Below are 11,679 nucleotides of genomic sequence, written 5' to 3'. Positions count from 1 at the left end.
CAGCGCACACTCCGCTGCAGAGTGAAAATCTCATTCTGGAAACATCCCCCAGGCTGTGGCTAAGCCGTGTCTCCGCAATATCCTTTCTTTCAGGAGTGCTAGTTCTGCAAGGTTCGCAGGAGAGCTTCTGTAAAGTTTGGAAGGTAGGAGACGAGGTACTGGCAGAAGTAAAGCTGTGAGTACCGGACGTGAGTCGTGCTTCGGTAGCTCAGTTGGTAGAGCACTTGCCCGCGAAAGGCAAAGGTCCCGAGTTCGAGTCTCGGTCGGGCACACAGTTTTAATCTGCCAGGAAGTTTTACTTCTTTGCTGTTTATAGCATACATTCACCCATCTTCCCATATGAGTCACTGATATAATGTTGTTGTCTTGCCTTCTCTTTAATGACTTCATTCTAACTTTTTACTCCTTGTCCCCTTTTCCAGCAAGTAAAAATATTCATTTATAAGACTACTGTTCTGACCATATAACATTTTCTCTGTAGACCTTGTTATACATTGCACTTCCATATATTTAGTTATTAATCATTAAATAATTGATTAATTATCCGAACCCTCAACCTGTCCAAGTTTATCTGTGTATATCTTTGTTTTTGAAACTTGTTTGTAATTTTTCTCACCTTACTCAAAATATCTCCAGTACGGTGCAAAGGAATAACAAAAAACTATATTTGTAAAACAATTATAAAAATATTTATATTTGTAAAATATACATACATCAACACATTATTTTGGATCAGTCATATAAAGTTGAATATTGTCTTTTATATTTGATTCAAACTGCCCATTCCATACTGGTTCCCCCCTGACGTTAACAAGAAATGCAATATCATTTTGTACTTCTTAACAAATATAACATATTCAAAAAATTTACAATTTTGATTCTTCTGTTGTCAGGCTACGCAACTTCTGCATCAACATTATATTGCCTTTTACTTTCAATTTTCCCTTCATGAAGGCAACCTGTGGGTTCAGTGTTCCTTTTGCCTGGAAATAGAAAAAATCTTATTATATTCACGTAGTTTGGAGAAATGTAAATTATACATACCTGTATAACTAGGGCTATAATTTTTTGTGTGGTGGCAAGATTTTTGTAAAATGTATTTAAATATAAATGTGTCTTTCACAATACATTGCCTGAAATGGCATGTCTTGTATGAAAGTTTACAATAGTGAACAAGTAATAGTACATGAAAATGCTACAGTCAAGTAAGGATATCAGCTTTATTAAACAGACAATAGCACAACTTTTCCTTCTTTAAACATAGTGTCCTATGTTTAACTGACAAGTGTGGGAGAAGATATCAAAACAAGAAGCTAGACAAATGTTTAATGTGGTGCTCATATGATCAAAGATTATTCCAGTTCTCTACAGTAAATAAACAGAGCAATTAAACACACACACACACACACACACACACACACACACAGAGAGAGAGAGAGAGAGAGAGAGAGTGAGAGAGAGAGAGAGAGAGAGAGAGAGAGAGAGAGAGATAGGAAGGTTGGTAGACTTTTTTTCTTAATCATTTCTAATAATTTGAAATGGAAAACTGTCTTTTTGTTGGGCCTATCTGCGACTCAGCATCTTCGCTATGTGGTGAGTTGTAACTATCTCTTTCTTAACATTGTTAAATTTCTAATATCTCGAGAGATGAACACACACTGTCTAGTATTTATCAGCTTTTTTCTGTATATATTAGTCTACTACTTCTTTGGGGATTTGTCAAACATAATTTCTTCTATTTTTATTAGAATAAATTGTACAGTATTTTTTTGCTACAAATTTCAAACCAAATAAGTCAGTCCCTAATTGGACTGGACTTACCTGTAATATTCACTTTAGCTATGCTCACTCCAACTGGACAGATACAAGACACTAATTTCCTAACACCTTTGCCAATGAAATGATGCCTGTCATTTCCCCAAACAATAACTGAATTGAAGTGATTATTCTCCTTCACTCATCATAGTTTATAAAAGTTAAATATGTTAACAGTACTTGTTAGGTTGTTCATGAGTTAGGATAACTAACAGCTCTGTTGAATTACAATACCTGCCTGTTCTTGAACAGTAATACTAGCTGTTGATTATTACTAAACAATTGAAGCATATGGATCATGCCTGTGTTATTGCTATGTCAGCAAGATGATGATAGGATTCTGGCAACGTTGGGAAGTAGGACAGAGGTACTGAGAGACTGTGAGGTTTATCTGGGTAGCTCAGCTGGTAAGAGCAATACTTAAAATAATTTAAGGGTCTGGCACACAGCTCTAATCTGCCAGAAAGTTTAAATTTGATATGATATTTGCACTGGGTTCATATATCATTACACAGAATAGCTGATAGTTTATGTTCTTGTAACTACAGAGTATTTCACATGTGATGATACAATGTGAGTTAGCACAAAAAAAAACACACACACATTTTGCTTACTTATATAGGGTGTACATAAAGTCTGGGAGCACTTTCAATTATTTATTGCACAAGAACTAAACATTGTTCAGATGTCATACATATTGAATTTTGAAGAGAAACTCTGAAAGTTTTTTTTACAAACATTCAATATGCGAACTATGAGTGACCCGGCAGACGTCAATACAGTAATCGAGTTCTTGCCATATCCGTCCCAGCATGACATTGTCGACTGCGGCAGTCGCTTCCTGTATTCTCTCCCGAAGCTCTGCTACATCACTTGGTAGAGGCAGTACATACACCAGATCTTTAATGTATCCCCACAGAAAAAAGTCACATGGAGTGAGATCTGGTGATCGGGGAGGCCAATTCATGAAACAGCTGTCCCCTTCTGTAGCATGGCCAATCCATTGATGCAGCAGCTCTGTGTTCAGGTACCCATGAACTTCACAATGAAGATGGGGTGGTTTCATAGACAGCTTCTGTCGCAGGACTTTCCACACTGTCACTGGAGCCATTTCGAGTTCATCACTGGAGCCATTTCGAGTTCGCGGGATGCATGATGCACTGATTTCTTTGGACTTGTGTTTGCGACTAGTGCTGACTATCGGTAAATTATCAAACTATGCTACGGCAGTATACATGAAAAAACTTTCAGGGTTTCTCTTCGAAATGACATATGTATGATATCTGTACAATGTTTGGTTCTTCTGCAATAAATAATTGAAAGTGTTCCCGGACTTTATGTACACACTGTATTAACATTGTCTTTGTACTGTAAGAAATTATGTAGTATTTTTAAGACGACAGATACAGGTATATAAAAACACTGTAGCAACTTTGTCATATTATGTGAGAGCTCCGCAAATTAAAATGCAGACATTAGTATCAAAACTTTCTGGGTGAACAGTAAACAGATGAGGGGTGTACAATGGAATCAATACAGAGCCACCAATGGGTTTCTAACGGGGTATGCTTAAATTGAGTTGCGAGCCAAGTAATGTAGCCCTGCTGCAGAATTTGTGCAATGGGTGAGGGAGAAGCCACGTTTTATGCCACACTGTGGAATACTATTGACAATGTAATTTGTAGCTGTATGGCAGATGTAATTACAGTTGAAACGTTTGTATTGACATGTGGTTTGTGAACAACTTTGTTGTGGACAACTACACCCTCAACGACATAAATAAGTAGTGCTGAGTTTCTGCATATCGTGGCACAACATATCTCTTCAGTGTCCAAATGTATGCAATAAACTGTGTTGGCCATCTAAAATACTCATTTTACTATGCTATCTTTTCAAAACTACCAAACTGTTTGATCCCCACACTGTCAAATAGTATTCAGTGCCCTATCTGAGTCAATATTAAACTGATAATGATGTGAATAATAATTATGTCTTTGCCATTCACCTACTGATGCTGATCACATATTGAATCTTATGTAAGAAATAAATGCGGGTGCAATTCATGCCTGATATTAAAATATGCAAAAGACCAATTTAAGTGAACACCTGTCATCCAGCATTCAGATGTGATAACATAAAACATTTGTTCACAAATAGCCATTGCTTTTCAAATCAATTACAGTGTTGAGGGTTGGGTTGTTAGGGGAAGGAGACCAGACAGCGAGGTCATCGGTCTCATCAGATTAGGGAAGGATGTCGGCCGTGCCCTTTCAAAGGAACCTTCCCGGCATTTGCCTCGAGTGATTTAGGGAAATCACGGAAAACCTAAATCAGTCAATTACAATGTTAAAAATATAAATAAAAGTGGTGCTCTTTGCTTAAATAACTTCAACATCAATTACATACTTGACCTAATAAATAAAACTGCATGTTAAAGTTCCTAGTATTTTGGATTATAATTTAATGGAGGGACAATCATATTGCATTAACTTTCTTACTTTGAACAAGAGTCAGTCACAGTGAATGATAACATCACTAATTCCTTGGACAGATATACTGATGACATCACACTTTTGATAACCATTTCTGAAGGTCCTGAGGAATTTGTGTTACTTACCATATCGACCAAATCTTGATCTTCAATGGTGATTGTACAATCAGCTTTTGTTCCTTGTGGATCTCCTTTATACAGTTTACCCTTTTTCAGATCAATAGCTGAAAACAGAAATTAAATTTTGGAGACTGTGCAATTATGTGTGTGATAAAAAAACAACGGCAATGAATAAAAGAGTGTAGAGGTATTTACAAAAGACAAACCAATTTAACTATTCAATCAATCATTAATTAACATGATTTTACAATAATCAGTGAATAATAACTTATTAATAATTAAACATATGCACATTTGTATGTATGTAAGAGAATTGTGATGTACCTTGAAACACCAACCTGAAAAAATGACAGTGATTTTGCCTCACCTATAATTTATACTAACACAAACACACAAAACGCTTATACTGTTTCTGTGATGTGTAGTTAATGTGAATTAAAAGTAAAGGAAGTGAAATGTGATATGCGAAGTGTTTTGTAGATGCAACAAACTAAAATCCTGCTAAATCACAGATATATTCATCTATTTGTGATGATAATGTGTGCAAGCCACAGTGTAATAAGTGATGGAGGGTAATTCACATTAATACCAATATCAGAGAATTTATATTCCATTTAATACTGAGTGTGGAAAAAAGAACCAACTATACGCCACTGTACATGTAAAAATCTCTCTTACCTTATTCTCATGATCTCTACAAGAGTTATACAATGGTGCCAAAAGAATTATTGCATAGTCTTCTTCTAATGCAAGTTCTAAAAATTTATACAGCACGGTTCCATAAGATGAATGTAATTTTGTTTGAAAGATTCCTATTTAAGTTATTCAAGCATCTCTGTTAGTTTCATATGAGCTGAACCAACCAGTTACAACCCGATCAACATATATTTGTTTGATGTTTCTCAGGATCATGTAGGCAGTTCACAAATGCCCCACATGGATGAGCACTGTCCTGTTGAAAAAAGACACCACAAGACTGTTGCATGAGAGGTAATTCATAAGGACGCAGGATGTCTGTGGTGTAACACTGTGCTGTCAAAATTCCCTCAGTCACTACCAGCCTCAACTTAAAGTCATACTTGATGAGTCACCACACCATGACACAAGGAGTAAGACTACTGTGATTCTCCAAAACATCAGAAGAATGGGACCTCTCCCCATGGTACCGCCATACTTACCGACAGTCATCAGGGTAGTACAGAACTGTGATTTGTCACTGAACACAATGTAATGCCATTCGTAAGCAATCTATGCTTCCCTGTCATGGCATCTCTTCAAAGGCAACTGTTTGTGTAGTGGTGTCTGTGATAACCTAAGCATGGGACTATAATACCAAGTCTGGCTGGTGCTAGTCTCCACAAAATGGTGCAGAATGTCACAGAATGTTAAAGGGAGTCCATTATTTGTTCTAAGATGGCAGGCACAGATCGGAAGGGGTTTCAGTGTGCATAGTGAACAACATGGCTATCCTCCATTGTGGTAGTCAGATGTGTTTGATTGGAACCCTGACACCAAATATGTCTGACATCACACACCCATACACTCTAACATCAGGCCACTGTCACATCTGCATGCCCCACAAATCTGGATATTACACAAGTTGACCAGCCAGCCACAAGAAGACCCACAATGAAGCCTTTTTCAATTTCTGTCAGGTGCTGATAACACTGTGCCACCTGAATACGCAGCATCTTCATGTTCTTCACAGTGATCATTCAACATCTGACACTGTTCAGATCCCTTATATACCCAACCAGGCATGGTAACTACACTAAGCAAAAAAACATTAATGCACTCTGGTGGCTGTTCTACCGGCCACAAAGAATTACAAGTTTTATCGTTGAAATATCTGCCAATGGTTGTGTACGTGTACAAAGTTACTTTGACATTCGACCATATCTTTACGATGCTTCACCTTTTTTTTTTTTTTTTTTTTTTTTTTTTTTTTTTTTTTTTTTTTTTTTTTTTTTCCAGGCAGTGTAAAAACAGCTAATTCACTCACACACACACACACACACACACACACACACACACAATGTCCATGTGTAGAAACAATGAAATGATGTTTACTCTGTAGTCAAACTTTTGATAAAACAAAGACATTTGATGGATACATCTAAAATAGAATAAAATAGAACTGCAGGTAAATGTGGCTGGCTTATCAGTGGATTAAAGGAGGACAAGCCAATCTCTCTGAAACACATTAAGACCTCCAGCTTAAAACCTTTGGTTGGAACCCAGACAATACACAAAATTTTATAATTTTTGCCACACAGAGTTCAGGTCTAGACTTAATTTTACTTCTGCCTTTTCAGTAATATGAGGGTTGGAACTTTAATAGTTGCAAGTATTTATTTACAGCTCGTACAAAATATATATGTATTTCAAAGTTTTACTGATCTTCAAAGTAGTCACGAGCATTGTGTATAACCTGTTGCCAGTGATGTGGAAGTGGTAGGATACTCTTAGCAGTGCCAGTCGTGTTGCAGGTCCTGCAGAAAGTGCCATCACTTCCGTCTCTAAGCTGGTCGTAGGTTGTGTTCAAAAAATGAACAGCATATAGACAGAAGTGATGACACTTTCTGCAGGACCTTACCATCATTTTGCTGGACAATGCACAAGCATGTACAGTGCAAGCTGTTACTGATTTGTTTGACTGATAGGTCTACCAAGTGCTATACCACCTACTGCACTCCCCTGACGTAAGCCCTCATGAGTTCAATTTGATTTTTAAACTGAAGGAAACACTTCACGGCATTTGCTTCAGAACTGCTACAAATTCGTCAGGCAATAGACTGCACCATTTGGACCGTCAACACAACTGGCACTGCCAAGAGTATCCTACGACTTCCACATCACTGCCAACAAGTTATAAACAAGGTCAATAAAATTTTGAAACGTGTATCTATATTATACGAGCTGTAAATAAATAGTTGCCACTATTAAAGTTCCAAAACTCATATATGAAATGCACTAAGATAAAATGTGGCTTACAACAATTTGTCTGCCACAGGCACCACACACGTGGGGGAGGTGTGGGAAGAGTGGGGTCATCCTCCTGTTAGGGTATAAAGCTACATGTTACAGGACAGTGTCTCATTCAGAGATAGGTTAACAGTTATTTCATCTTGTCAGGGTAATCAGTATGGCACATTCCACAGTCAATTAGGCAGTTTCATTGACTACAATTTACTGTCCCTCACTACCAACAAGACCTCCTCTCATGATTGCAAAGCTCTCTGACACAGAAAGGAGATGACAGCCCACAGGGGAATGGCGTCTCAGTCTGTCCACTCATTTTCACAGACTCTCACATGTTGTGATGCCATGGTACCCATTAGAATGATACACATTTACCCTGCTCTTGAAGAAGGAACAGTTTTTCTTGTACTGTTTATATCTTATTCTCTCCTGCTTACATCTGATGGAAGTTTAAGGCTTCTGTATGAGGTAGGAAAATTAGATCAACAAAACTTTAAATGATCAGAGACTGATCATTTTATCCAGAGCAACTCTAATCTGAACTAACAGTGGCACACACAAGAGGGATTTTAGTTGAAAAGATCTCTGACTGATTACACTGTTCGACATGGGTTCTATTTCTGATATTAAAGTATGTGCTTCTAGTCCATTTTACCGTGGGAAACTCAAATATGTAAACAAAATATCGTTGTCAGGGATACTTGTTATGTAATATGTATATATATATGTATATTCACAATTCATGGCAAACACAGAGATGTTATAGAGAAACACGGGTATGTTGCCGCATCCAGTAGCGATAGAATGTGATAATTTCTTGTGCAACAGCAGGTGGGAAGAATCAGACATCATTAGGTTATCCCCCGCCACACCTATGGCATTAAGACCACCTGAAACATCTCATTAACTTGAATGGCAACAGCCGGCCGCTGCCTCGGCAGTAAAACTTCACGCCTCCTAGGGGCAGGTGCATCGAGTTTACAACAGTGGTGTTAGCCGCAATTTGTGTCAGTCTTAACAAGTGGGTGTTTTGGCTGACAAGTAACTGCCTGTCATATTTCTGAGCACAGTTGAATTTTTTAGTTCCTGTGTGTAAACTGATTGAGCCTGGCGCTGAAGGTAAAACGACTGCTTGTTTTTACACATCAGTGTTCCTCCAGTTCCCTACTATTAATTTAATACAGGTGTATTACCAAAGTAGTATTTTTAAATTTGCAGAAATGCCACGTCATCGTGGATGTCGATATAAGCCGGATAACTTCTTCTACATCTGTGGAAAGTTCACTTTTGCCAGAAATAGGAAGAAAATTTCTTCAGTCATAAAGAAAGCATACAAACATTACTTTGGAGTAGAGGTAGGAGACCAAGATAAAGAATGGGCACCACATTTCTGTTGTGCTACATGTTACTGCAAACTAATTCAGTGATGGAAAGGTAAAGAGAATGTGGCGTTGTTTGCTGTTCCCGTGGTGTGAAGGGAGCCTAAGGACCATGTTACTGATTGTTATTTCTGTCTAACAAAAATTCAGGATTTTACAAACAAAAAGTCGAAGAGGCACATTGTTTGCCCAGATCTGCCTTCAGCGAGAATGCCAGTGCAGCATTCCGACAACCTTCCAGTACCTTCAAGAGCTCGAGGGCAAATTCCGAGTGACAGTGAAATAAGTAGTACTGAAGAAATCACAGATGATGATTCTTTATATCACTGCACAAGTGAGTCATCGCCACATTTGTTAACACAGGCAGATTTAAATGATTTAGTGATCTAGGACTAAGTAAACAAAAGGCGCAGCTGCTTGGTTCAAGATTACTAGAGTATAATCTACTGCACCAACGTACTAAAATCAGTGTGTTCAGGCACAGAGAACATGCCTTTATTTCTTATTTTTCAACTGACGAAGCACTAACATTTTGAAATGACGTTGCTGGCCTGATGAAAGTGCTGAACTTTACTTATATTTCACAGGAGTGGAGACTTTTCATAGATGCATCGAAAACAAGTCTGAAGGGTGTTTTGCTCCATAACGGAAATAAAATACCCTCTGTTACAGTAGCTTACGCTAGTTTGACAAAAGAGAATTACGAATTCGTACAAAGCTAAATTCATTATAATACAATGAACACAAATGGAAAATATGTGCAGATTTCAAGGTAATTGCTATGGTACTGGGAATGCAACAAGGCTACACAAAGTATGCCTGTTTTCTTTGCGAGTGGGATAGTTGAGACCGAAATTCTCACTGCGTGAAAAAGAAATGGCCTAGGCAAAGATGGAAAGTTGGCGAAAAGAATGTACAACGTGAAAGTCTGGTAGCTCCTGAATATATACTACTTCCACCGCTTCACATCAAACTTGGCCTGATGAAACAATTCGTGAAGGCCTTGGATCCAACAGGCTGTGGGTTTGCATATCTAGCTGCCAAATTCCTCCGTCTTTCAGCTGCAAAAATAAAGGAAGGTGTATTTGTGGGCCCACAAATCAGGGAGCTGCAGAAAGATGCAAATTTTGAAGCATGTTTAACTGATAAAGAAAAAACCGCATGGGACTGTTTCAAGATGGTGTCGGAAAACTTCCTCGGAAGAAGAGGAGCTACTAACTACAAAGCAATGGTGAAGGAAATGATCAAAGCATATCAGGATTTGGGGTGCAATATGTCTTTGAAGGTTCATATGATGGACTCTCATCTGGACTACTTCACAGAGAGTTGTAGTGACGAATCGGATGAACATGGGGAAAGATTCCATAGAGACATTTCTACCATAGAAAGGCGCTATGAAAGGAAGTGGGTATCTTCTATGTTAGTAGATTATTGCTGGAATCTCATTCGAGATAAAAAAGATCCACAATACAAGAGAAAAAAGTGATGTGCATTACAAGGCAGTGGCTCATTGTTTGTCAATTTTCTGTAATTTCTCATGTCAAATAAATGCTTCAAAGTGTATACACAAAGGTTACTGTGTTATATGTTAGATCCCACCCTCCATTAATGTGATGAACTTATAACATCATAAAGATGTGCATGTGTTTGTCGACTTTCACCTCACGTTTGCTGCACTATATCAGAAACTGAAAAGAGAAATAAAATTGTGATTACTCATAAACTATCCCTGACAGAAAAAAACCAAAAACAGTTTTCAATTCAGCACTCAAAATCCAACTAGGATCACAATATTTTTTATCAGAAATAGAGAAAAAGGTTAATTATCAGTGTGAAGCACTTTTGCCTGTGTTGAGCCTCATCTATTGAGAGTGGTGTCTGCTAGTTGACGTGGGAAGGATTTTGATAAATTAGCTTAGGTGCTGCTGATAGACTCAGGTGCATATCTTATATTATAGTAGGGACTACTTCTGCATCACTGGAGAATTTGAGTTGCTGAGGGCAACTTCATCCCTTGATCCTAATTATTACTGACAAGGGAACCTCCCCATCGCACCCCCCTCAGATTTAGTTATAAATTGGCACAGTGGATAGGCCCTGAAAAACTGAACACAGATCAATCGAGAAAACAGGAAGTAGTTGTGTGGAACTATGAAAAAAATAAGCAAAATATACAAACTGAGTAGTCCATGCGGAAGTTAGGCAACATCAAGGAGAATATGAGCTCAGGAGCGCCGTGGTCCAGTGGTTAGCGTGAGGAGCTGCGGAACGAGAGGTCCATGGTTCAAGTCTTCCCTCAAGCGAAAATTTTACTTTCTTTATTTTTGCAAAGTTATGATCTGTCCGTTCGTTCATTCACGTCTCTGTTCACTGTAATAAGTTTAGTGTCTGTGTTTTGCGACCGCACCGCAAAACTGTGTGATTAGTAGACGAAAGGATGTGCCTCTCCAATGGGAACCGAAAACATTTGATTGCAAGGTCATAGGTCAACCGATTCCTCCACAGGAAAACACATCTGATATATTCTATACGACACTGGTGACAGCATGTGTGTAACATGACAGGAATATGTTTGTCGACCCACCTAACTTGTACACTTAGCGAATGGGTAAAAAGATTCTTCTACCTTGCCCGATTTAGGCTTTCTTGTGGATGTGATAATCACTCCCAAAAAAGTGATGAAAACATAAGAGTTTGTCACACAAACTGAAAATAAAAAATTAAACTTTTTATTGGAGGGAAGACTTGAACCTAGGACCTCTCGTTCCGTAGCTGTTCTCGCTAGCCACGGGACCACGGCACTCAGTAACTCTCATTGTCCTTGATGTTGCATATCTTCGCATGGACTACTCAGTTTGTATATTTTACTTATTTTTTTCATAGTTCCACACA

General features: G+C 38.2%; 1 protein-coding gene across 3 annotated transcripts in view; it reads right to left on the bottom strand.

Moving 5' to 3' along the window:
* Positions 1–666: 666 nt before the first annotated feature.
* The window catches only part of LOC124615490 (peroxisomal multifunctional enzyme type 2), a 131,702-nt gene continuing 120,689 nt past the window's right edge, over positions 667–11,679 (bottom strand). For all 3 annotated transcript variants that reach the window (XM_047143432.1, XM_047143433.1, XM_047143431.1), the window contains exons 17-18: positions 4,433–4,530; positions 667–983 (exon numbers count right to left, since the gene is read on the bottom strand). In XM_047143432.1, coding sequence (XP_046999388.1) covers positions 867–983; positions 4,433–4,530 — 215 coding nt within the window. In that variant the 3' untranslated portion in view covers positions 667–866. The remainder of the gene's footprint in view (positions 984–4,432; positions 4,531–11,679) is intronic.

This window comes from Schistocerca americana, chromosome 5 (assembly GCF_021461395.2).
Source record: "Schistocerca americana isolate TAMUIC-IGC-003095 chromosome 5, iqSchAmer2.1, whole genome shotgun sequence".
Classification (NCBI taxonomy): Eukaryota; Metazoa; Arthropoda; class Insecta; order Orthoptera; family Acrididae; genus Schistocerca; species Schistocerca americana.
The sequence above is the reverse complement of the archived record's forward strand: the minus strand, read 5'-3'. Positions and strand labels throughout refer to the sequence as shown.